The sequence below is a fragment of the Mus caroli genome, unplaced genomic scaffold (genome assembly GCF_978045245.1).
Source record: "Mus caroli unplaced genomic scaffold, Mus_caroli_1 scaffold_14, whole genome shotgun sequence".
In the NCBI taxonomy this organism is placed as follows: Eukaryota; Metazoa; Chordata; class Mammalia; order Rodentia; family Muridae; genus Mus; species Mus caroli.
The window spans coordinates 98405000-98432132 of record NW_028227269.1 but is presented as its reverse complement, the minus strand read 5'-3'; the positions used below and the strand labels follow the sequence as shown (position 1 = coordinate 98432132).

At 47.1% G+C, this 27133-nt stretch overlaps 1 protein-coding gene and 1 long non-coding RNA gene across 7 annotated transcripts in view; one reads left to right on the top strand and one right to left on the bottom strand.

Annotated features, from left to right (window-relative positions):
- The window catches only part of Ttc7b (tetratricopeptide repeat domain 7B), a 215107-nt gene that overhangs the window by 158754 nt on the left and 29220 nt on the right, over window positions 1–27133 (top strand). For 2 of the 6 annotated variants that reach the window (XM_029484576.2, XM_029484575.2), the window contains 5 exons: window positions 1243–1359; window positions 8294–8391; window positions 12369–12530; window positions 15201–15251; window positions 22884–23024. In XM_029484576.2, the coding sequence (XP_029340436.1) occupies window positions 1243–1359; window positions 8294–8391; window positions 12369–12530; window positions 15201–15251; window positions 22884–23024 (569 nt within the window). The remainder of the gene's footprint in view (window positions 1–1242; window positions 1360–8293; window positions 8392–12368; window positions 12531–15200; window positions 15252–22883; window positions 23025–27133) is intronic. The other 4 variants (XM_029484578.2, XM_029484577.2, XM_021179207.2 and 1 more) reach the window with 2 other exon arrangements.
- On the bottom strand, window positions 1806–4082 carry LOC115032784 (uncharacterized). The gene is made up of 3 exons (XR_003838411.2): window positions 3882–4082; window positions 2683–2925; window positions 1806–2369 (listed from the first exon to the last, which is right to left on the bottom strand). It is a non-coding gene; the product is annotated as an uncharacterized LOC115032784 (long non-coding RNA).

Genomic DNA, 27133 nt, shown 5'->3' with positions numbered 1-27133 from the left:
CACACCCGGCTGCAGTCGTTCTTTTTAAACAGGGTATTTCATAGCTCAGATTGGCCTGCAACTCAGTGTATAGCGACTCACAGTAATCCTCCTGCCTCGACTTGTACATGCAAGGCTTACCATGCCCCAGTTCTGTAAGCTTTCAAAGCTTCTGAGAAGAATAGCATTCTCCTGGAGGGCTCTCTGCAGACATGTGTATCAACTGAGTCATATCTCCTGTGTAATCTTATTAATAAACCAAGGTTCATGTTTAATGGATTTTTGAAATTTCATAAATAAATTGGCTTAGTTCTAAAAAGCATGCTTTTAATAAAAATCTCTGTATTTTGAATAAAATTGCCCACTCCCGTGCTTTTAACCTCACCACAGGTCATCATCCGGTGCTTGTTCATGCCTCTGTGGCGAGACTTACACTAAGCCACAGGTTGAGCACGGGTTCAGGAATCCTTGACTCCGCATCTACTGCCCTCCCTAGACCCTGCAGGTGCACAGATGGCCCCATGCTAAGAGAAATGCAATTCAGGGCCTGCAGAGGTCCAAGCCAGATGGGCTCCCAGCGCAGAGAAGGGGAGTGGACACAGTCTGTCCTAACCCAGAAGCTATCTCCAGCTGACAACTGTGCATAAAGGAAAACTTTGTTTCTCTAAGGAAGTCTCGTTGTGTGTGCAAACCACACTTAAGGGCAGGCCCCGTACGTACCCAGCAGTAGATGGCCAGCACACAATGAGCTCAAGTATATTTTTCGAAGGTTTATTTTTCTCATAATTCTTTGTCTGGGCATTTTTCTTACCTTAACATATGTTTTGCTTATATATTATTGTTACCAATTTTGTGTTTTTAATGGTATTTCTGTGTGTGCAATTCTGTGTGTCTCTGCATTTGTATGTTTTTCTTGTACTTTTCTTTCAGTCTTTTTTCCTGTTTGTTTGTTTGTTTGTTCTGTCCTATTCTGGTTTGTTGGATTTTGTTTTATTATTAATTCTTTAGATGCCTGTTTGTTGTTGTTTTCTAATGAGATTGAGAGAAAGAAAGAGAGTGGATTTGGATAGGTGGGACGGACCTGGGAGGAGCTGAGGGAGGGGAAACTGTGGTCAGGATATAGTGTATAGAAAAATCTATTTACAACGAAAATTAAAATAAAATGAGTGCAGTTGCCCCCTGCCGCAGACTGAGCCTCTTATGTAGCTTGCAAGGTGGCCTCTGGGCTGAGCTGTGTGCTTTCTCCCTTGTCTCCCACTGTAGACTACTGTTTTCCAAAGTGAAGTTGGAGTCACTCTGCCGGGGCCCGGATGAGGCGCTGCTCACCTGTAAGCACATGCTACAGATATGGAAATCCTGCTACAACCTTACCAATCCCAGGTAAGAGGCCAGTGGTGACTGCTTTGTTTCATGTTCTCATGGGTATCTGCAAATCAGAGCCTTCTCTCATGTGCATGACTCTGACATAAACTCTGTCACTCTCCCGTGCCCTGTTCTCCACAAGATAGAATGATGAGACTTCATGCTTCCCTGGGGCTGACGAAGCCTCCAAGTCATGGGTGTCTTTCATTCCCCTCTCCTCCCAGCCCCAATGGTAAGTCTTAGCATCTTTTTAGAAACTGGCTGGTGGCATAGTCCAAATGAGTTTCCTACAGTAATATTTAAGGGATCTGTGTTGCTAGCAGGTCACAGCCTAATAAGAAGGGAGTTCACTATGAACACAGTTAAAAATAATTCTGAAGAAGTTACATTCATGACTCATACAAATATAAAATCAACACATTAAATATTTTATTTACTTTATTCACTTGTGAAGAAGTCAGCACAAGGTTATGGCCCATTCAAAGAGGAGTTTGTAACATATATAGGCAGAAATGCTGAAATGAATTCACAAGTAGATGAAAAATAGTATCCTATAAGATGACAGACTATATTTTATGGGGCTATCTTTTCCACGGGATAGAAATCAATTGTATCCCCACAGATAAAATTTATTTGTCTTAATGGTTTTCTACAGGTTATCTCCTTCTGCCCCTTCAGAACTGTGTAGTACTGTAGTTACCAGAATGTCAAAATGCTACCCTTTTGAGTCAGCAGGTCCAGGAAAGAACAGCCAGTCAACCCCCCAGGAGGTCACTAACAAACACCCCATAATCCCTTTGCCCCAAGTCTGGGGCGCACTGCCAGAGTGATTTAGCAAAGCCTTATCCGATGATTCAAGTGACTTCCTGCTACTCAGATGCTCAGAAGGCTTCTCAATTCATGGCAAGGTGGATGGATGACATACAGAATGCTCTGAAGAGTCAGGAGGCAACAAGGTGCCTGTCACTCGGTGGTGCCAGGAGAGTAGGAGGCAGCCAAGTGCACTGGTGGTCATGGTCTGCAGAGACCTACAGAGAGAAGAGGTGGCTGTGAATTGGGCTGTGGGCACTGGGAAGTGGGAATTTTGATTTTTTTTAACAAAAATGTCTTCAGTTGAACAAAATGTGATGTGGCTCACAGTCTAATTCCAAATCTGAGTAAGACTAGGCAGGAGGATTGCTGAGAGTCCCAGGCCAAATTAGACAAGATAATGAGCTCTAGACTAGCCTAGGCTGCAGAGAGACTATTTCAACAAACAAACAAATCAAAAAGGCTTTTGCCATTAAGAAGCAAGTATTCAGACTCAGAGCCTGTGGAAGGGGGTGCGCCCCGGGGACTGACCTCAGATAGACCGGTGATTCAGCTATGACGGAGCAACTTGGAGTATGGGGCTGCAGCTGGGTAAGCCAGCTTCACTCACAGGGTCTGACAGGACTTCTGAGATGTAGTAAGTCCCCTTCACTCTGCGCCTCGCTCCCTTCATGCTGCGCCTCACTCCCCTCACGCTGCTCCTCGCTCCCTTCCTTCCCTCTGGCCAAGGAGAAGCAGGTCTGAATCTCACATTTTTCCCTGTCACAGTTTGATCTGAAAATAAAAATCATTTTTACTTTAAAAATCCTACTCATCTCTATCTATAAGCAAAAAATGGGAAATGGCAGTCTTTATCTCCCTGAAAAGCCCCTTTCCTGGCCCCTCGGTAGCATCAGGACGTGGGAGGCGTGGCCCTCTAACTCAGCCTGCAGCAGGTACTGCTCAGCTGGTTGCCCTGTGGAGCCCATCTTTTGCCTGCCCCCCCCTTTAGAAGGGAGAAAATAAACCACCAGTTTTCCCTCCGCCAATTCCCCGACTTCTCCACACCTCTCCCACCTCCCCACGTCTCCTCCCACTTAGCAACCAAGAATATTGAATGTGCAGAGAAAAAAAATAGCAGAATTGGAAAGCCTTTAAAAATACCTAACCAAATGCCTATGGCCATATTCTTCTTTCCTTGAAAGATCTTTTAGGGACAGAGCAGGGTGTTCCCACCCTGGGGTGGACATGAGCCCTCCCAAAGCCCTGGGCATGGGTGGAGGCAGGACGGCCGTTATCAGAGATCCCTGTCTGTTTCAACTTCATTTTCTCAGGATATAAATAAATGTTTCCCTGAAACCCTTTACCACTGCACAGACGTAGGCATGCCTGAGCAGCTGGGATGAGAAGTGACCCTGCCTAGGGCATGCAGCATGCACAAACAAGGCTAGCTCTGCAGTCGGCACACTTCACACCCCCCAGATGCAATACCACAGGACCAACAACCAACAGCCCCAGGCTCTTTAGGTCATATGGACTCTCACACAAGAATCATGGTGCGTGAGAAGCATCCTTTACTAAAAGTAAAATAAGCTGAAAATTGAGCAGGAAGGTTTTTACAGGGAGCAGTCGGAGTCCAAAGGGAGTAGATCTGTGCCAACCCCCTGACTCTACTGCCCTTGCCTCCACGTGCTCAGTGTGGCCTCTTTGCTTCATCTGTCTGGGTTCCCCATCTTCCCCGAGGCCCTTACCGGTCATCCTGAGGCTCAGCACGGGCCCTCGGGGCATTAAGAGGAGCTGGAGGAAGACATGGCCCGAGAGTGGCCAATGAGAGCAGCCCCTGACTGTATGTTCTCGGCAGCTCTTTCCATCTTTATTTTTGTTTGAGGGAAATCTCAATAGAAGCAGGCTGCAGAGCTGAGCTTGGACAACTTGTACCAATGGGGCTCCACCTGCGCTGGAGGACGCAGTTTCTGCTTTGAGCAGTGGGTGGACGTTCTCTCCAGGGTACATTTGGGGAAGTGCTGTGGTTACAGATTCTCTTTTCCTGGGTCTGAATTTTTTCCTGCATTTAGGATAGGGACCTAACTTGCTCTGTCTTCTCTCCCTTAGTAAAGAATAAAGCCCTCTCAGTTCTTCTCGATAATGACTTAGCCACGCAGAACAGCGTGAACCTGACCGGACTCTCATCAGAAAGGTCCCCATAGGCTCCCAGCATTCCAAATCGCATCATTTCAGCCAGGGGTAATAGTGATTGCTTTCACTGAGAACTTCTCTGTGCCAGCACCAAACTGGGCCATTTCTGTGCGGCCTCTACTCCCTGTAAGCCCTGCAAGACAGCTACTGTTACCCCAACTTTAGAGGAAATGAAAAGCTAAAGGAGACTATGCAGCATACCCAAGTTTTCCAGCTTTGATTTGAGTGGAGTTACCATCAAACAGGAGGCTGTCTGACACCAAAGCTCTCTCTGTGACAGCATACTGCTTCTGTTGATGACAGCCAGCTCCTCCTCCTCCTCCTTCCCCTCCTCCTCCTCTTCCTCCTCCTCCTCCTCCTCCTCCTCTTCTTCTTCTTCTTCTTCTTCTTCTTCTTCTTCTTCTTCTTCTTCTTCTTCTTCTTCTTCTGTCAGTCACTTCTTTCCCACCTCTGATCACTGCCACCTGAACCTTCTCTGTCATTAGCCTTAAAATGACATCCTTAGGATTGGAAAATCTTGTTTTCTTCCTAACGCCTACGTCAATCGCTTACTAAGAAGCAGCATTTAAAGCTGACACACACTGTTGCAGGTTTGCTTTACTTTAGGCCTCCTAATAATCTCCAGCGTTCTGGTAGGGCCTTTTTTATCTTACAGAGCGTGTTCTCCTTCTGCCTTCAGAAAAGCAGAATGAACGGGCAAGTGCCATGTTGGATCAACAGTTCTTACTGCTCACAACTGCTCTTCTTACTGACACAAGGCTCAGACACAGTGAAAGCTTGTGTGATTAGGACCCAGGCCTCAGAGGCTTAATTTTAGAGGTTTAGTCCATTGTCATGGCAGGGAGCACGGCAGCATGCAGGCAGACATGGTGCTGGAGAAGGAGGTGAGCGTTTTGCATCCAGATCTACAGGCAGCAAGAAGAGTGAGATTCCAGCACTTGGCTTGGAATTTTGAAACCCCAAAGCCCAGCCTCTGTGACACACATCTTCCATTAAGGGCACACCTAACTCCAACAAAACCACACTTCTTAATCCCTCTTAAGTAGTGCCATTCTCTAATGACCAAGCATTTGAATCTGTGCACCCATGAGAGCCTTTCTTATTCAAACTACTGCCTGACCCCTATAGGCTTGTAACTATATATATATCATAATGCAAAAAAACTCAAAGCCCGACTCCAAAAGTCCCATAGTCTATCACAGTCTCAACACTGTGTAAAAGTCCAAAGTCTCTTCTGGGATTCAAGGAAATTTCTTGACTGTTTGTTACCCACTATGCAATCCAAGTCAAAAAGCAGATAACAACTGCCAACCTACAGGGGCATGGAATATACATCACCATTCCAAAAGGGAGGAAAGGCACATAGTGAGGAATGCTGGACCAAACCCAGACCCTCACCTCTCCTTTCAGCCTCTGTTAGGGTTCCTGTCAGCAACCCCTCTCTGAGATGAAATATATATTGTGTGCCACACAATATCCTAGGCGCTGGCAAGAGGCAAAGCTGTGATAGGAACTCCGGCGTTCTGACTCCTGGTCTTTCACCACCACACCCTGTCTCTTGTGTTTAGCTTCTGCAGCTGTGGAAAACAGGAAGAGTCTCTAAGAGAAACTACAGTTCCCATTTTAACCGGTGTTTACTATATATATGCTCTGAACTCTCAGTCGTAACAGGGGAACAGTAATTCCCTGGAGGTGTATACTTATGTATATAGACATTTCCGTCTCATACACCGTAGACTTGGGGTCTTCCTGATTTCCTCTCCTGAAAGTACCTCTCAGCACCCCTGAGATCTAGGAAGAAAACATTCAATATGAAGAAAGGATATCCCCATTTTGAACAATGTGTAGTTGTCTTGAATGCTGTTTTTAAAGGGGCAATGGAAGACAAACTGCAGGATAGACCCAGAGGTACTTGCTCTACCAGTGGAAGGAGATAGGTCTTGCATCATTATTAATGATTCTGGATGCAATTGATTTCTAATGTTTGAAGTGGGGAGCCCTTAGATTCCCACATCTCCCATAGTTGCACCGGAAGGCCAGACAGAGGTAAGCTGTCTCTGGGAAACTCACCAGGCATAGTGACCGAGACAAGTGTTTAAAGGGAGCTGTGTTTCTGACCCTTGGCATGTGCCTGGAAGCTTTAACTCGCCAGAATGCGCTATCTGTACACTCTTTCAACTGTTACCCAGTTCTGAATCTTTACTTCCATCATCTAGCCAGAAAAGTCACCCGGGTACAGTGGCTTTCTCAGTGATGATTCATTAGTGACAGACAGAGAGTAAGAGCCCAGATCCCCATCCAGGCTCCAGAACCCCAGCTTTTGGATCCCTTCAAACCTCACACGTGGCAGCCAGGCTCATTCTCTGCAGCTTGGTGAGGTGGAATCCCATAACATTACAGCTGCAGCACCCCAGTGTGGTCCAGTGGGCGCCCAGGCAGGTCAGTGCCTCGTGGGTTCCAGAATAGTCATACATTGAGACAAAGCCTTCTGAAAGCTCGCTGGACGAGGAGCCTTCGCAGTGTTCAGGTCGCTAACCCTTCGTGACTGCTTATATTAAAAACACTACATGAACAGACCAGGGTTAGAAACGTTCAGCACATGTTGTATGATTATCTGCTCAGGAGTTTGTATTGTCTTCTACGAAGGGAGATTTTTTTGTTTCCCAGTGTGGAAATAATTAATAGTGCAGCTTCCAGCAAGTCTGTATGGATGATGTGGTAAATGCAGGCTGACAGTCTGCGCTGAGTGAAGTTTCCTCGGCTTCCTGTGTTTCTCTAACTACATCTCTGGACATGGAAATTGTAGCCTGTAAACTGGGTTAAGGTTTATAACAAATCTCGTTTGCCGCTTTCAAACAGCAGCAGCTGCACACAGGAAGGAAATTGTGTTCCTTGAAATTGTAGATTTCAAATGGCTTAGAACCCCCAGACATTATCATGATAGGAATAATAACAATAATAATTTCTACCTATTTCACAGATTTGGAATCTCTATGGCCTAAGGTCTTTTAACTGCTTCACCCCTGTTCAGCCTGCAGTGGCTTCCATGTGACAGTGACAGTTAGGGATGCCAAGCCTGTTTTGTAGGCCAAGCTGGAGAAAGGGTAGTCAGAAAGATGGACAGTGCAGGAAGCTGGTGGAGTAGCTGTCTGGATGCAGGCACCAAAGCCTGCTGTGATTGCCCCAGGTTCCCTCTAGCCAGCCTTTGAAGCCCGGGAAAGCCAGAGGGCCACAGGCCCCAGTTCTGCTGTGACTGTTCACTGAAGTGCTCCACACTGTCCTCTCCTCCTGGAGTAAATGAGAATGTAAGGGACTTGAGATTTATCTGGGGATACACTCAAGTTCATGACTGATCGATCACTCGGAACCTTAGATCCAGCAGCTGCCAGAGAGCTGCAGAAGCCTCGAGGAGTGGTGATTGCCCTGGGCATCCTGGTATACTCCGTCTGGATGAAGCCTTTGCACTGTACGGTTCAGGAAATGTTCTGGGTAATTCTCCTCATGCCACAGAGTTCATAGCCCTGCTGTGGTTGGTAAAGTCATCTTGGAGGGTAGCGTACAAGACTCTGTGTGTACAACATTGTAAGAACATGTGCAGGTGCGGGCACACCCCGGCGCATCTGTGCGGGTCAGAGGCGATTTTCAGGAGTTTCTTCTCTCCCTCCATTGTTGTGGGTATCAAAGTCACACGTGAGGCATAGGCGGCAAGTTCTATACCCACTCAGCTGTCTCACCAGCCCAGTCTTCTCTTATATGCTATAGTGACAGAGGAGTAAAAGCAGCAAGGATCTGTGGGCGTCCCGGAAGCTGTGTTTGTGATATGCATCACTATATGCGTTACTGAAGCCCTGGGTGCAGGACACCTTCAGGTGTAGACAGACATACATAGGTATCCCTGTGCTTCGCATGCTGTGCCAGCTTGGCCTTGGACTTTCAAGTGACTGACATTTACAGTGTGTTTTTGCAGTGATTCTGGACGTGGGAGCAGCCTCTTAGACAGAACCATCGCTGACAGACGACAGCTTAATACAATCACTTTGCCAGACTTCAGCGATCCTGAGACAGGTGAGAATCAAGAGCCGGGGGGGGGTGCTGGGGTGGGGAGCAGAAGGGGGGACCAGATGCTGGGTTGGTATTTGAGATTGACAGACCCCAGGAGTAGGGCGGAGGGTGAAAGGGGTTGGGGTAGAGTGTGGGGAGTGGCCTCAGGCAAATAACTGGACACTTAACTGAGAGGCGCCCTTCAGCCTCATTTTCCAGTGTTGGTTCACAGTGAGGAAATTATTAGCCCAGATCAACTCTTAAATCTATTTCCCCTTGTTCTGGGCACTTAAGCTTTGAAACTGCAGTTTGGTGGCTTCTGTGTGCGGCAGGTTTTCTCTCTGCTCTGTCTCCCGTAGGCTTCTGCCCTTGTTGAAATCAGTCATTCTGAGCTCTAATCAGTTGTGTACATAAACATACATGCTTCCAGTAAGAGGACCTGTCTGGTGACAGGGGCTCCTGAGCTACTAGTTCTACTGTCCTCGTGTGGTGGCCCATAGCATTTTACTGCCTCTGAGCAAATGTTTCTACTTGGCTGGTAAAGACCTCTGGGGGTAGTGTGCTCCGTGAGCATGCGTCCACAGCTCCCTGGATGCAGGGAAGGAAGCGCACCTCCCTAATTTTCATAGCTACAAACAAACAGCTCCAGCAGTAATGCTGGGTCATCACTGACAATCTGGGGACCCCACAGACCCACAAAACATAATGAACTTCACTCAGCTTCGAGCTTTAGAGGTAGTTCTAGGACACCATTAGAACCAGCTCTGCCACACACACACACACACACACACACACACACCCCAAACACCTAACAAGGGATGCTGGAAGCTTTAGTCTTTCTGTGGCTCACTTCATCTTATATGGACTGACTTTAGAGAAGGAGCCTTGGGGTCGCTCTCCTGTCCTTGTGATACATCCCCAAACCTTACCTATCCCCTGGAAAATCTACCCCTCGATGGCTGGTAGGAGTGGGCTCTGGGAGTGTGGTGGTTCTCCCAGAACCCATCTCATCGTCCTCCTGACTCATTCCTGCCAAGGCTCGCTTTCACCAGATTTAAAATCAGCCTAAGACCTTCCATCCAAAGGCCCTGGGCCCCCTGTTCAGTGATTGCTGGTTACAAGTTGTAGTTTAATAGGGTTTAGCCAGGCCAACAGTGCTGTTCACAGGCAGACTGGTGTAACCACAGGCAGCTCTGGGAATAGCTCACCCCAGGTTGATCAGCCTGTGTGGGTGGACACGGATGCCAAGGCGTAGCCCTGCTTTTGTGGACACAGTCATCCCAGCAGGCTTTTAAGGCCCTCGTAGAAAGGAAAGGTCATACTGTTGGGGCTCTAGACAAAATGAGATGAGGCTGGGACTGTTGCCACTGCTGAAATTCAAGCTGACTCCAGCGAACTGCTGTGGCTGCTGAGGGATACCAGCCCCTCTGCCCTCTTCCTCAGTGTCCCATGAGATTAGTCATATAAAATCTCAACCTCTTTTCTTTTAGCTGGCTTGGATCTTATTTTTCTCTTGAGGTCCAAGAGTTGAAGGATTGCTGTTTATCAATAACAGAGAGCTGCAGGAAAGGAATGAGGCCCTTTTTCTTGCTGCCTTGTGTTCTTGGGAACATCTTCACTATGGCTGTCAGGGATGCCCTCTGCAGGATAAATCTTCTCAGCTGCCATGTTATCCGAGTGGACCACATGGTTCTGACTAGATAACCACCCCTCTCCATCATACTGCCTCTCCTGTGGCTGATCCCTTGGAAAGATCCCCTATTCCAAGGAAATCCAAGTATCTGGAGTTTGGGCTTCTGGTTCCTATATCCCTACCAAACAGCAATGGAGATCATCCCCTCCCAGACACAGGCCACAGACAGTCCACTTCACTATGTAAGACCCCTTTTGTCTGACCTGCTGTGAATCTAGGCTGTTTACACAGTATCCTCTAACAGGTAGACCAGGGATCAGGGAGCTAGGAGGCCTCCTCACAGGAAGTCTTATCATTGAGCATAAAACACTCTGAAATGATAGTGTAAGTCAGAAGACATAGACGTGGAAACAGTGCCTCCATATTAATTAATAAAAGCCACTTTTCTTTAGTTCCTTATGAGGTGTGTGGGGGCAGAGTTACCTTAGACTCACACCTTTGTCCATCTGCCTCCATTGCCCATGGACTGGATCTGTTCTCTCAACGTGATTTCATTTCAAGAGAAAACACCACTGCCAATTCAGTCACAAAGCTGACTAGTGCTGTACCGTGGAGAAGTGCCGGGCCCATGGCTGGCCTCCATCAGCATCCCCCTCTTGCTGAAAGCAGCCTCTTCAGAGACTTTCTGTATACTCTTCTGAGAAAGCCCGCCCCTTCCAGGAGCAGTCACTGCCCGCCCGCCCGCTTGCCCGCCGTGCGCTCCACAGTCATCGCTTCCCACACATCCCTCGACAGTGCCCTCATTATGTCTCAGAACTCTGAAGTGCTGCAGGACCCCCGAGCTTTGCACTCGGGATTCTCAGCCAGCACTGGCTCGGGCATTGTTCTTCCTTTGCCGCAGCTTTCGGCTCATGTGGTCTGGCAGCGGCTAGCTAACTGCACATCCACTGCCGCCTTGCTCATTTAGTAAAGACTGGTTCACAGAGCAGAAGAGAAAAGAGAGGCCATCCAGGCGTGCTCTAGGAGGAGTGGCGCTAGGGTCAGGTTCTGTCAGGGAGAACCAAGCTGACAGGTGGCAGCGTGCTTTCACTGATAGCCGTGCCTGATGCTTACTTTCCTAAACCCCAGGGCATCTGACACAAGCAAAGCCACACAGTGCTGACATCAGAAAGAGGCCATAGCTAGAGCAATAACAACTTTCCGTTGTCTTGATTCTGCCACTCTGGGGCTCAGGGCTAAAAGCCCCCACTTATACAGACTATCTTGAGAATCAAAAGATCGTCTTGGTGTACATTTGGTTTTCTCTAGAATTTAAACATATCAGAATAGAGATTCTAATATAATGAATTCTTCATACACACACACACACACACACACACATATATACATGATAAGAACTTTTAGAGGTATAAAGAATAAACCCTGAATAAGTTTTATTAAGCAGGCAGGTTATGACGAAGGCCCCATTACAGAACATGACATTTCTTCTGGTGTCCCCTGGCTTCACGCCTTCCCCTAGGAGGTCCCAGCCAGTAAAAAGCAGGAATCAGTGGAGTGACAATTTTGAAGCTATGGGTCCTTGTCTTTTCTTTGGAATAAGTCAGTAGTTTCTGAAATAAAGGGAGGGGGGACTATTTTTCTTTCTTTTTGCCTTCAAAACAGGCTATGGGGCAAGGGGGCTTCTCTCCCATCATTGGTGGCTATAACCAGACACCTATCCAGAGCAAAGAGCTTTTCACCTCAAAGTCTGATGCCTTTTGTTTGGGAAGGTTTCTGGTTGCAGCCGTGGTGGTCTTTGCATCACCCCATGCTCTGCAGTTGTCAGGACTATGGTACTGAGGGCTGCGGTACAAGCTTTCTTTCCAAAGGGCCAGCCAGTGCACACAACAGGAGACCACCCAATAGCTAAGCATTCCATTGTCACAACACTGGGACCATGGGACATGTCATTGTACTCAGCCCACTGCACCTTAGGAAGCTTGAGTTTTCAAGTGAATTTATATAAGTGCTTCTTAGAAAAAACAAATCTGTGGGAATAAGAAGGGTAGCGTGTCCTGCAGAAGGCCCTGCGTGCTGCAGGTTACAGATGGTTTTTTTCAGGGGATCACTGCTGAGTCTGTGCCCAGGTAAACCAGAGGTATTTTTACTCCATGATGTTGCAGAGCAATTAAATAACCAGCGGAAAACAGATTTGTTTTCTTTGAAAAGCGCTTGTATCCTTTCCAAGCAGAGGAGTGACTGTATTACATGACCTCATTTTCTTTGCAGATTATGTGAGTATATTAAAAGCTAGTTGGTTTTTTCTTTGTGTTTCTAAAGGTTTTTTTTTTTTTGCTTTCATTCTTTTTTTTTCTCTTTCACTTTTTAGTGTCAGACTCCTCCTCCTCCTCTTCTCTGTCAAGAACCGAGTCTCCTCTCCACCTGTTTGTGTCTTCTCCTCTTCATTCTCATCCCAAACCTGACATCTTTGTGTGGCCCCCTGCTGCTCATTCATTCAGTGACCCAGGTCCCCACCAGGAACCTTCATTCTGTAAACATGGTTTTTCCTTCTTCTCAGACTCCCTCCCCCTTCATTTGCCTGTTGTATTATTTTCTGATAATCTTCCAACTGATAAGCTGGCTAGGAAATGTGTCAGGGAAGATCTTGCATAATTGAAAATCCGAAACTGTTGGGAACAGATGGAAAGGTAAGAGCACAGACAGTGACCACATTCGAACCTCTCCTGGAAAGTAAAGGAGCCGGGATCCAGGACAGAGCAGACACAGCCTTTCCAGAGTGGCTTCCGTTCCTGGACCAGGCATACAGGCATGAAAACAGGGTTCCTACAGCAAAGTTAAGGGCTGAGGAGATGGCTCTGTTGACAAAGTGCTTGAGTCACGAGCAAGGAGACTTAAGTTTGGTTCCCAGCACCCACTTAGAAGCAGGGAACAGCTCTGCAGCTCTAACCCCAGTGCTGGAGGGACAGACACAGTAGACCACAGTCAGCCTACCTACCAGTGGGATACTCTGTCTTACAAAACAAGGTAGGCCCACAGTGTGTGGCAGCACACCCCTTTAAGCCTTGGGAGGCAGAGGAAGGCAGATCTCTGTGAGTTTGAAACCAGCCTGGTCTATGTAGCAAGTTCTGGGCCAGCCAGAGCTACTTAGTGAGACACTGTCTGAAAACAAAACCAAAATAGACATCTTACCTGAGGCTATCTCTGCCCCCCCCCCAAACACATGCACATCACTTACACACCTATGCACCCTCTAGCTCTGCCCCCCACAAACACGTGCACATCACTTACACACCTGTGCACCCTCTCACACATGCATAGGCACACACACAGAAGAACAAGCAGCTATAATATTTTGCAAATAATCCTAAAAATGTCTGCACTTCAGTTTGGAAGTTAATTAATCCCAGCCTCATATAACAGTGAAAGCCAAATTCTAAAGATGACATTCACCTGCCTGTCAACACGGAATGGAAGCCCTTAGAGCTCTGCTCCCAGAACCTTCCACTCGAGGCCAGTGCCAGCAGGTTGCAGAGTACATTTAAGAAATGTGTCGGGAACTGGTTTTTACTTGCAAAGGCAGGGTTTCTGTCATGAAAGTGTGGAGTGACAGAATAGCACCTTTGCCTAATCTTGATTTTAAATAATACAGAACTTTTGAAAGTCTACTTCAGGAAGCACCAGGACGCAATCAGTTTGTTTGTTTGTTTGTTTAATCCCTATATTAAAATGAAGCACACTGGTGGGTGAAGTCTTTAAAAGGGACCTAAATATGGTGCTCACCGTGAGCCAGTGAGTGAGCCGAGCCTGCTCTCCTTCACTCGATTATTTAATGTGCGCTCCTGCCAGCAGTGCCTGCAGATTTCATCTGCATCTGTGATTTATAAGGGCTCATCTTTGTTCCAAATGCTGTTACATGCTGAACAAAAGCCCATAACAGGCTACTGCCAGGAGGAACCGCTCTGTCTAGTGTGCTCGGCCGTTATGTAAGTAAGCCTCCATACAGGTCAGGAACAAAGGTCAACCAAAGAAAGGCACATTCACAGTGACTCTCGACCTTGCTCATTTGCATATGGCTTAGCTTTTAAGGCAGCCCCAGTTCTATGAAATGGAAGATAAAATTGATATTTATGTTATCTTTGTATCTACCTCAGAGCAGCATTTTCTCTCAATATAGTAGTGCCTAGGGGCAATTGCCAACTTCAATTTTTTTCAAGGAAAAAAAGTTTTTTCTCTTACATTGGCTTTTTTTTGTTGTTTTTGTTTTGTTTTTGTTTTTTTGAGACAGGGTTTCTCTGTATAGCTCTGGCTGTCCTGGAACTCACTTTGTAGACCAGGCTGGCCTCAAACTGAACTCAGAAATCTGCCTGCCTCTGCCTCCCGAGTGCTGGGATTAAAGTCTTGCGCCACCATGCCCCGGTTTACATTGGCTTTTGTTAAGTTTATTATCTTAAATGAGATCCTGTGGTTCTAGAATAATCTCATAAGTTCCATTGCCCACTGTTTGCACAGCAAACCCACCAACCTCAGCACCCAGCCAGGTTTTGTCAACCTAGGAGCCCTGCATTTCTTCTGAAATTCTGGCTCTTACAGGGGGGCCTTCAGAGTCATCGAATTAGTAAACAATGGGACAATGAGGACCCACTGGGCTTCCTGCTAACTGTGGCCTGCCCCTACCAGTGATCTGTGGTTACTCTCGAGAAGCCTTGAGCCACTGTCCCATCCTCTGGGAGTGCCTGGCTGGTAACCAGCTGTTAGCAAGGATCTTTCTTCCTCATAGATGCACTTGTTAATCTGGGAAGGCAAGCCACTGGCAATAGCTTCTTGATCTAATTGTAGAGAGCTTCAACCCTCGCCCTGCCCTCTGATGGACTCAGGGTAGCAGGCCTGTGAGGAGATCCAAAGCCTGCTGGCTTCATTGTTTGTCCCTTCCTTTTGGAATTTCCTGCTTTGGAAATCCCACGTGGCATCAACGGTCAGTTTCCATGTGCTGGGTGAACATGTCCGTGTGGAGGGGCTGCTGCTTGGCCTTTCCTTACCTAAAACAAAAGTCGCTGTTAGTGGAAAATAAACTCTGATTCCAGCCAGCCAGGCTTGAAGTTGGGAGGTTACTAGAACCCTCTTTGCTCTTGTAGCTTTAGTTTTGAGTTTTCAACTGTTTTGTTCTTAGGTTTTAATTTTTGGTTTGATCTGTTGTCCCAAGGCAGCTCTCCAGAAGCGCACTTCCATGGTTTTCCCTCCCTCTTTTCAGTTAGTAAGTAGTAGTCTTCCGATCCATTCGCCCTCCCTCCGAGCCGAGGTCTCTGGAGTCACGCCTCCTCCACTGTTGAATGTGTGCTGTGGTTTGGAGTGTTGGGAATGTTGGGATGATGTGATCCCCACCCCCACCCCCCCCACCCCCCACCCCCGCCTCGCTGTCACCCGCCTGTCCACTCCGCCACCTGGGCACGCGGCCTGAGACTCCAGGGTGCAAACAGCCGAGGCAGTGCTGCTCTGAGGACTACAGAGGAAGAGGCAGGGAGAGCAGCTTCCTTAGGGAGCACAGAGAGCAGACGGCGCCCTCTGACACAAGGGAGTGGTGGATGTGGAGAGATGGCTCCTGCACTTCCCGGGCTTCCTGCTCTTCTAGCCTGGAACACCAGCTCCAGACGCTTTGATGCCCTCCTGTGACCTCAGCAGCCATGTAACATGTGGCATATATTTACACACACACACACACACACCAGAGAGACAGACAGACAGACAGACAGACAAACAGTAAGCCATAATTGGAAAGAGGTGCATTTTGATTACGTTAAAACATCACAAAATTTTTTTTCACCAGGCCCCTTTAACACCAAGTTCCTCTAAGAAAATGAAAACAAAATTTTTTCCAACAACTAGACTATATTAAAGCCTTTAACTATCTATTGCTTTATTTGAAGCTTGTAACCTTTATACAAAAGATTTAAGTATTTTTCATAAAACAGATCCAAGTCTCTGGGAAGGGCCAGTTCTGTCGACGGTCCCTCATCTGTAAAAGTGTGGATGAAGCACTATAGCTGCATGCTCCTGTGTCGTTTGATGGGGCTTTGACCTGGGTTTAAGGCCCAGCCACATGCCGTCCTGAGATGTAACCCTGGAAGCAGAGACTCTCAAGGAAGAGCCTCACCACACAGAAAGTCTTTTCAGACTTTCTATCTCCACACTGCCTCTAGACCCAAAGCCCAGAGGCCCTGTTCTCAGCTGCTCTAGCAGTTCTTACTGGGGAGAAAAAGATGTAGGAAGTTTCATTTCCCTCTCCAAGTGTGCAATAAAGCCAACAAGGATGCCTGGGGCTCTTGGCTCCCACCTTCCAGTGGAGGTGAAGGCTGCCACCCTGTTTAGGAGTAAATTCCCAGGGAGGAGAACACACAGAGTAATGAGACAGCAGTCGATCAGACGGAGAAGAGCATCACGGAGAAGTGCGGTTCCACTTCGTCATGGCGAGTGATGGCTTTACATCCCCACACCTTAATGAGTAACACAATCCGAAAGTAAATGCTCAAACTGCGTATTTTACCCTCTGTTCCTCAACACTAGTTTTGAATATTTTTCTCAATTTTTATTATTTTATTTACATTCCCCTATTTTTGAATTTACAGTGGGGGAAAAAAGTCCTGATTGAGACAATCTTTTTCAAATATAACCTTTCTTTGCTATTTATATTTAGTCAATATTAATTTAATATAATTTTTCTTAATTACTTCTGGGGTACCTTTCTTTAAATGAGAATGAATGGAATTATAAGCAGTTGGCAAGTCAGTATAGATGTGGGTGTCCACACAGGGTAGCACCAAGCTACCTTGTACCATGTACTGCATGGTACTACGGTCATGGGTAACCATGCCAGGCTTAGAGCAGCCTCCCCAGGCAGAGGGCACTGAGTAGCTCCAGAGTGAACATGCGGTGTGGTAGGTGAGCTGCTGAGGAAACTTCTGCCCGCTGTAGTCCTCCAGAAGGTACTGCCTCCAACCCAGGACCACCAGTGTGGAGTACCCTGACAGCTGGCTTCTCCTCGCATGCTCATGAATGGCTTCCCTTCATGCTTGTGTGTGACCACTTGGCCCACCAGCCTTGGCAGTACTGCTTCAGCCTCGCATGCCTCCTGGAGACGATATAGCCCTGTCTCTCCTTGTTTCGTGGACTCCCGTCCCAAAGCTTTCCCCTGGAAAGATCTTTTCCTTCTTGGGAGAAGACATTTTGTCTGTGTTAACTTATTGAAACTCTGTTAAAGCGACTGGGGAACGGATTCATGTTGGAGCTGTGGCAGTGGGCATCTTAAAATATTCTTCCCTCAGGGTAAAATGGAAGTTCTTCTGAGAGTGGTGGCCAGCATTTATTAGAGAGTCCAGTGGGAGGCAGTATGGGCTGTGGGGATTAGTACAAGGCAGCAGTTGTCTGCAACGCTGCTTTGGCCCTGGCTTTACTGTCACAGTGATGGACATGCACAGAGGGAGGAGAAAGAAAGACTGATGCTCACAGATAAGGAAGGTGTATGATAACAGTAGAGAGCCACTGCCTCAGCAAGCAGGATGGCCTTGTAGGAAAGATAGGCAGATCAAGTCTAACCTCTTGGGAACGATGGGGTCAGAACTAAACGTTTAATATAAAGCAAACAGTATAGATAGCATACCTAATTTGGTGGCTGAAATACGAGTGGCCTCTTTCATCTCTTCTTCCTCCAAAACCTGAGAGCCCTTACTGATCTCATCAGGACATGCTGGGATGGAGGAAGCAGGTATGGAAACAAGAAGGTCACAGCTGCCAGCAGGCTGCAGTGTTGCACAGATGGCATTTCTAAGCCTTGCTTAAGAGACAGTCTTTTCCTATTAACATGAGAATGTTTTAAGCAAGCTGACTGGCAGGATCCTTAGTCATTCAGATTGCTGTTAAGAACTCAGGATCTTTAGGAGGGGAAATTACTGCTTTCTCTCCTTGCTCTCATTGGTTTGGGGGCACAGCTTCTAGGCGTGGACACTGAATGAAGTCTGATGTGGGATAACACTGAATTGTTAGGGGGCAGGGAAATGAGCTCCAAGCTCCATTAACAAGGGATTGCTACATGCCTGATGCCAGAGTGCCTTGGGTTCTTCTCAGAAAAAAAGGTGAGGAAGGCAGCAGGTATGGGCTGCAGCAGCTGAGGCGGAGAGGATGTGGGTGAGGAATGGGGTGTGGCAGCCTCATGTTCCATCACTCTCCCGTGTTCATCACATGAAGCAATCCAGTCAGTCCTCCAGGGCTGGGCTCCTGCCAAGTGTCTGTCCTGTGTATCTACTGCTGTCTCCCTTTTAGTAAAGGATGTTTCTCACACATAGCGTGACAACTGTCCATTGCTCCCAGCTCTGGGATAAGCACCAGTTCACCAGGTAGACAAGATCTCATCTGCTCCATGCTGAGAAGACAGAGGCATGAAAGGAATCTCAGGGGTCTTCCAAGCACAGCCACTTGTCCAGTCCCACCAGTTAAAAGGGGAGCCAGACTAGAATGTGTGCCCTTCATTCAGGGTCCCTATTTGTAAAAGAGTAGGGTGACCACACCTAAGCCTCCTAATTTCACCTAACAGAATTGTTGCCTCTAGGGTCCCTTTGAATGATGAACTCTGGTGGCTAAGTAGAACTCATATATAGTCACATTGAAATCTGTATGAAATCAACCACAGGCCTCTCTTTCCATACAAATGAGCTTGGCCAAAGGTTCAGCTGAAAAGCAATTGGAGCCGACTGTTGCTAGTGTCCTACTTATGGCAGGGTTTCTAAGCAGCTCTGGATGTGAAAGGAAACCTCAGGAGGGCTCAGAGCCTAGATCTGCAGTCCCTGGGATCTGAGGCCTTGGTTCTCCACCCACAGAGAAAGGTCTTCCCACCCTTGTTCCTGGTATTCTCCACCCGAAGGCAGCCCAGCAGAACCTAGACAAAACTGGACTGGGATAAGAACAGTTCTTCAACATCCCTTCATCTTTTTATCAGGTGTCCCAGGCAGCACAGAGGGGAGGAGGAGGAGGGTGGGTAACAAAATCTGTGAGCCAAGGAAATGCAGGCTGCCCAGTTTCAGGGCATCTTAGCCCTTTGCCATTTGAGCACTTTGCTCACAAACCCTGGGCCAGCTTTTAGGGCATAGTCACCTGCCTCCGCCCGCTCCAGCCGAGCTGATCCTGCGGTGGCTTTTCCCAGCCGTGCCATAAGGGAAGGGATGCTTTGTCTCCTTGGCAGGGCCTGGCAGCTGCAGCACACGGCACTGTGCTCCCTGGGTCACAGCTCTGATAAGCACTTCTCAAGTTAGTGTGATAAATAAGAGATGCAGAGCAGCCTGGGCATGGTGCCTGGCTCATCTGTTGAGCCTGATAATTTGGAAACATCCCTCCAGAGTCTTGGATTTCAAGCTGGAAATATGTCCTTTAGTCTTCCTTTGGGTTTCTTTTCCAAGACTCTGTCTCCACTATTCCCCTGGGTCATGCATAATGTGCTTTTGCTGTGGTGGTGGTGGGGGGGAAGGAGTTCCTTAAAGACAGATGGAGAAGCAGCATTTCTACTGTGCCCACGTAAGTCACAACCACAGTATATATTCCTGCTTACCTTGTCAGTCCTACTCCACAGTAAAATAGCTGCTGTTAGTGATGCCTCCAAACTCTAACCCAGAGGAAGACTCACTTGCTATGTTACTGCAAAGAACGGTGGATGCTAACTCTGGCCACTGCTACCTGCTATTAGAACCCTCTGACTCCTCTACTATCCATCCCAGGTTCATCGCAGCAAGGCCCTTGTGATACATGTAACAAGGAATTGACCGAGAACAGGGAAGGGTTCCTGACCACCCTCCTCATCCTCTCTATTTGGTGGTTTAATTGTATTAGAGAGAGAAAGTCAATAAATGGCATCCGTGTTTAATTCTGTTCCTGAGATTTCCAGCAGTGTGACAGATACACTGAAACAGTCCTTAGAAGTCACGAAGGTCAGAGCCTTCCCCCATTAGGAGAACAGAGCACTGGCTGTATCTTTTGAGTGCCATAGTCTATGACCATATCCCTCCGAACGGCACAAAAAGATGTCTGCTCACGACTCTTTCATTTACTCTACAAGCATCTGCCCAGTGCCTTGAGTGACTTGGCATTACTGAAATGACTTTGAAAAACCCTAAACAGAAGATACCTTGCCGTCTTTTAGAACCACGCAATTAAATAAGGAAGGCAGGTGCATCCACTTTGCAGCCTGTAGACTGCATGGTGATAATGACACTCACGTGCAAGGACCCAAGGCCTCGTGTTCTGAAGGGACAGCAGGAGGCTCGCTGCAGCCTTCCTTCAGGAGGTGGCCTTTATGGCTCCGTGTTGAGGTCGGGGTTAGAACCAGACAGTGTTTGCATCCTGGTTTTACCGCCAACTGACTGTATGGCTTTGGGTGGTTACATGACCCTCAAGTCTCAGTTCTGTCACATAAACAGAATAAAATGGTGTCCAAGTGTAAGATGGTCTCTAAACCCAATCTGTACCACTATCATCTTCCGTGCCAGGCCTTAGTCAGAGTGAAATGTATCATTATATTAAACATGAATTCATTCTGACATAGTATAGATAGTGCAAAGAAAAGTAATTTGGTCAGGAGTTTAGTAAGGATCTTGTAGTTCCTTTGTTGAACAAAAGACAAAACAGCTAATCCCAAAAGCAACATTAGCTCCTCCAAAACCACAGGCCCTTTAGCAAGGGAATCTGTATGTAGGTTGTGGAACAAAGTTTGCACGGCACTGCTATAAATGTAGTGCATTGTTATTTTAAATAATCAAATAAATGACATGTTAAACATATTTTAGTTCCTAATGTGGCAATACCATTAGACAAGGCCCAATATATCTCTTTGGAGTCTTCATGATTTTCTAATATCCAAAACAGATCTGAGACCAAAAAGTCTGGAAACCTCTTCCAGAGACCTCAAAGCCAGTGAGGTCTGTCTCAAAAAACAAGGTGGACAGCTGTAGGAGTAACGGCCAAGGTTGACCCCTGGTTCTACTCACTCACACATGTGCACATGCATCAGCACGCACATAACCGTGTACACACACACACACAAGGTTACAGTAAAGTGCAAGCAAAAATATTCGTGATGGCTGAACCATTTTGCTATTTTTAAAAAATAATAACTCTAGACATACTTTGTCTAAAGCAGGGTAGACTCACAGCCAAGCTTCATAGGTTTCTCCTATACAGTGTCACCATGGTGCCATCAGCTTTCTTATTCTTGGGCAGCAGTTTTCTCTGGAGAATCCCAAGGCCCCTCCTGGGGCTGCTGTCTTCTCTAGGGTCCTCCAAGGCCTGTCTGTTTGTGATTTATTCATGGAAGATAGACTGACTTTCCTTCTATAGATTTTGGGTTCTATCTATCAAGCCAATCAAAGAATCCATCTTCCCACCTTGTTGAAACATTTGCACAATACGAGTAGTCAGTTGTTATTCTAACAACCACTCTTGGTTTTGGTTTTGGTTTTTTGAGACAGTTTTACTGTGTAGCCCAGGCTAGACTTGAACTCACAGTCTTGCCCCAGCTTCCTGAATGCCGGGATTAAAGGCATAAAATACCATGTGCAGTTTACCATGCATATTAATAGTAATAGTAATAATAATAATGGTACATTCAAAGATCAACTGAGACTTCTTATGCTTACAATTTTGTTTTACCCATTATATAATTTATTTGCATAGTGAACATTTATACATTTATCTTTACATGTTGTCATTGTTGTAAATTTCGTAAGTTGGCAGTTGTTACCAGTAACTACATTGCAATGTTTGTCTCCATGAAGAACTTCCTGATGAATGATAAGATAAAAATGTTGCAGGTAAGCCAGGCATGGTGGCACATGCCTTTTGTCCCAGCGCTCAGGAGGTAAAGGCAGACAGATCTGTATGAGTTCAAGGCTAGCCTGGTCTACAGAGTGAGTTCCAGGATGGCCAAGGCTACACAGAGAAACCCTGTCTGGAAAAAACAAAACAAAACAAAACAAAACAAACAAAAAAATGTAGGTAAATGTGTCTATGAGTAGTTCTAAATTGAAATAATAGCGAAACTTTCTCTCAGTTCTGAACCGTGCTGCTAAGAGCAAATGTTGGGAAGAAGTGGGGAGCAAGCTCCTGGTTAAGGATCCCATTCCAGTTTTGATTCATGCACCATACCTGTGCCTTTACCTGGAACATGTGCCCAATGGCCTTTCAAGAGAGCAGATTTTAGAAAACAGACAGGAGTATATTGGAAGCCCAAGCATCGCCCTCTACTCCAGTGTTAGCCTGAAGAACAGGCAACTGCTGTATACAAAGAAGGCATGTACTTTTTCTCCGGGGTTAAGTCAAGTCATAGGATTGATTCTCCATCCATGGTGTTGCCCATCTCTTGAAGGGAAGGATGTAGTAATTAGGAAGTTTCTGGGTTGTCCAGCCATCTGCAGGCACTACCTTAGGAAGCAAGCATGGCCGTCCCCTGCTGTTGCCCATGCAGTTGCTGGGTTTAGTCCCTAACGACAGGGTGCTTTGTAACATCCCTCTATAGCCATCCCTGATGCTGTTTGTTTACCTTGAGTCCCTGCCGTGTTGAGCTGTATTCCCTTCCTGCCCCGGCACTCACATCACTGAGACTGAGCTCCAGGAGCTGCTTAGCATAGCATGTGCCCTTTGTGTTGACTAAAGGACCAGCTGGGCAGAGGTGAAACTCAAGTTCTAGGCCGTCATGGCTGGCCCCCCACTTCTTTAAGAATAATAACTCACATCTTGGGGAAAGGGTATGTGTATGTTTGTACCCATGTCTTTGGGAGGGGATATCATTGGTCAGGTATGAGGTTTGTCGCCCCCCCTTTAACCCCTAACACAGTCTTGAAACCTCCCACAGGCTCCGTCCATGCCACATCAGTAGCAGCCTCAAGAGTGGAGCAAGCACTGTCAGAAGTGGCCTCATCTCTGCAGAGCAGTGCTCCCAAGCAGGGTCCACTGCATCCCTGGATGACTCTGGCACAGATCTGGCTCCATGCAGGTACCACTCCCACTCTTGACCCCAAGGGCCTCTTCCCATTCTTTCCCACAATCCACAGATCCTGAGACTGCTAGCTCCCGCAGATGCCCATTCCACTGTTTAGCCCTGAACTCCTCAGCTTTGGAAAGAACTCAACGTTTTTGTGGCCATGTCCCAAACTGACATTGCATCTTCATCTCCTCCCTTGTCCCTCCTCAATGACTATGATTGACCCAGGCAGTCAGTAGAAAAGTAGACTGGGGATCCCTGAGGGATTTTCAGGGCAAGGGGTTCTCGTACTAGAGAGGGGTCCAGCGTTGCACCCATGCCGCCTTCTACCTGTACTGTTTCCCTGCTGGTAGACTCCAGCTCTGCCTCACCTCTCAGCCTCAGTTTCTTCATCTATATGGCAGCGTTGGAAAAGTACCTGTCTGCTAGGTCAAGGAGCACGATGCTTGTCATGTCTAAGTATTGGGTCCCCAAGTCCCAGGGTCATGGGACAGGAGTGTTGATGGCACAGATGCCTTCCTCCAGAGCAGGGTAGGATAGGGCAGGGCAGGGCAGGGCAGGGCAGGGCACTGGTTGGTGCCCCTGCTTCCCTCCACAGCCATGCCTGGTAACCTACAGAGAGGGAAGCAGTTGCAGCAGCCTCTGATCTGGAAACCGACCCAGAGGAAGTGTGATCCCCTGTGCCCTGGTTTCATGTCACAGGTGTCTGTGCATGGCTACCCACACATTTTACGTGGCGAGCTCCCAAGAAAGTGATGGTTATTAGTGTAAATGCATATTTCTATTTCTGAGAGCAGTAACCTATCTCTTGAGTTTAACCACTTCATCTACATGGCTCTGGTGGCCCCTTCTTAGGCTCACCACCACCAGGGACATGCTTGGAGCCTAACTGACACTAGGAAGAGTGCCTGGCACCACAAGATACCCATCTATTTCTGCCTTCATTCTCTGGGCCAGTCCTGTGATGTCCTACCTTGTGTGTCCCTTTAGGAGATATGCATGTGTGAAAGTGTGGCCAGCCACAGAGCTAGCCCATATACATTCTCAGTGTATCATCCTTAATTAACCCATAACACTGCTATAAGTTAACAAACTATATTCATCTAAGTACACAAGAGAGCTGATTCCTCTGTGTGTGTGTGTGTGTGTTTCCTTCTCCTCCACCCACTCCCCAAAGAAGTCAAGACAGGCTGCCTCTGAGAACCAGGGCCCAGCAGGAGGCTACTTCCCAGCTTTCTCCAGAACAGCCCATACCCTTCACAGGAGTCTGATATCATCTTGCTCTGTCCCCTGTACAGACAGTGACCTCAGAGGATACAGAGGAACTAAGGGTTGTTTAATGACCAGACCAGGAAAGCCCAACTGAACATACAGGGCTGGCACAGGGCAGAGCTGTCATTCACAGTGGATTGAAGTCTAGTTTTTGAAAAGCACAAAGTCAGGCCTGTCTGGGAAGTTCTTCTGCCCACTGAACCATCTCCAGCCCCTTCTCAGAACCCTTAAAACTGGGCCCTACACAATGCCAGAAAGGTTAGCCCAGGGCAGCAACTCTCAACCCTTTTGGTAAACCTCTGTCTCCAAAAACATTTACATTACAATTATTAACAGTAGCAAAATTACAGTTATGAAGTAGCAGTGAAAACAATTTTATGGTTGGGGATCACCACAACATGAAAAACTATATTAAGGGGTTGGAGCATTAGGAGGGTTGAGAGCCACTGGCCTAGAGGGTCCTGACACTCCACCCCACCCCCATCACCACTCAGCTGTCCAGGGCTGTTGTGCTTTTTTGCATATGATGAAGAACTCAGTGACAAAGCTTGCATGCAGAGTAACTTGCAGTTTCACCACTGAGGCTCAGAATAACGGTCTCGATGGTAGTTAACAGGTGTGGCTTTCCTGGGATGGAAGTATGGAAAGCAGATGCCAATCTTGCCTTCCAGCCTCTAGGCAGCTGTACAAGTGTAAATGCAGTGAGCATCGTGTGTCCTGTGGATGAATGAGGCCAGGCACAATCTCCTCAGCATTGCTTCCTGATGGTTCTTCACAGTCAATAACATACACGTTTGCATAGTGGTTAGAGGGGTGACATTAAAAGAAAGCAGGTGGCTTCTACTGAACTGGGGGGTTCACCCTGTGCAGCCTGTGCTTGACTGCTCTAAGAAGTAAAATAAGTCACCTCCCGTTTTTGTGTTTGTTTGGTTTCTTTTAGTTTGGCTTGGTTTGGTTTGGTTTGGTTTGGTTTGGTTTGGTTTGGTTTGGTTTGGTTTGGTTTGGTTTTTGGAGACAGGGTTTCTCTGTGTAGCCCTGGCTGTCCTGGAACTCACTCTGTAGATCAGGCTGCCCTTGAACTCAGAAATTCGCCTGTCTCTGCCTCTCAAGTGCTGGGATTAAAGGCGTGCACCACCATGCCCAGCTCACCTCCCTTTTTGACAGTTCATGGAAACCAGGTAACATCCTCCTCCTGTGACCATCATCAGCTCTTACAGGACTCCAGAGTGCACACATTCTGCAAGGTTTAGAGAAACTGAATCAGGCCCTGACTTCCAGAGCTGTGGAGCTTCTGGGTGTTGGGAGCACGGTCTTACCTGGTTGGTTTTTCTGGTGAACTGGCTGAGTAGTAGACCTTGTGACGGGATCCTGTGGTGACATGGCCCTGGATTTGAGTCTGTTGGGAAAGATAGGTCTCTCTGAGACAATGTCAGGTTCTAGCCATCTGTATGGGGGTTTCTGAGCCATATCTGTGGTGGCAAGAAAACTGTGAACATGACACATGAACCTCAAGAACAGGCCAGCTGAGGCGCAGGGGATGGGGGCACTTGACTATGGGGGCCCTTTCCTTCCCGGGTAGCGAGAGCCCCCTCTGTTTACCACCTCCTCATTCATCTTGGAAGCTTCTGACCCCAGGGCCACAGACTTTCCCTAAGATGCCTGGTAGCCAATTCAGCTTGGGCTATGCATATTTGTATTTTGGTTTGTTTAGACAAGTGTCACAAATTCATTTAAATAATTTTTCAGATAACGTACTTTCCTGCCACATAGATGAACATGTGGGAAAGATGTAAAGTGAAAAGGCTCCCTTGTCCCTGTGCCTCAGTCACCTGCTGCAGACCCTGGTGGCAGTTCTGGCACCTTCCAGAGGATCTACCGTCTCTGCTGCCCTCTCCTCATGTCCTCAAGTCAGCCTACATGGTGCTGACTTACACTCCTTACAACTGCACAGTGTAATTCCACGGTAGGCAGCATTATGATGTCAGCAGTACACTGTGGATTTGCGTCTGCATCATTTCTCATCATTTCTCATTGCAGACAGCACTTCAGTACGTATACTGATACGGATTGTTCTGTCTCTAAGATCAGCTCCACAGAGTGGATCTGATGGTCAAACGGTGCATCCTTTTTAGTTTGGATGAATGTAGTCATATGACCTCCCACAGAGCTGGGCTGATTTCTATTCCAGTAAACAGCATATGACTGTATTTTTTTGTCTCTTTGCCAATACCATGCATTTCAAAATCCCAACTGGATGCATGAAAGATGGTGTTTTCATTGATAGCTCACAGCTTTACCCACATATCTTCTTAGATGTCAAGCATCAGCTTTTCACTCATAAGCCACTTACTATATATTGAAGACCTCTGTGTGTGTGTGTGTGTATGTGTGTGTGTGTGTGTGTGTGTACAATGGTGCACATGTATGTGTGCACATAGAAGCCAGAGGACAACCTTGGCTATTATTCCACATAAAGTTCCTACCTTGTTGGTTTGAGGCAGGATCCCTCGCAATCCTAGAACTCAGTTGGTGAGTTAGGCTGACTGGCCAGTGAATTTCAGGAACCCACCTTTCCCTTCCTCATAGTGCTGGGATGCTACCAGCATGCCTGCATGTCTGCTGGCTTTTTTATATTTGAGTTATGAGGACTAAACTCAGGTACTCATGCTATAAGACTAATATTTTGCCAACTGAGCCAACTCCCCAGTCCTTCTGTTTTGTTTGTACCCCCACCCACCCAGGATTATGTTTTTTACAGCATCTGAGCTTTCCATGACACTTAGAAATCAGCTCCCCAGATTTCAATCTTTTCTCCTAAAAGTGCCAGGAATCTTGTGGCAGCATTTGTG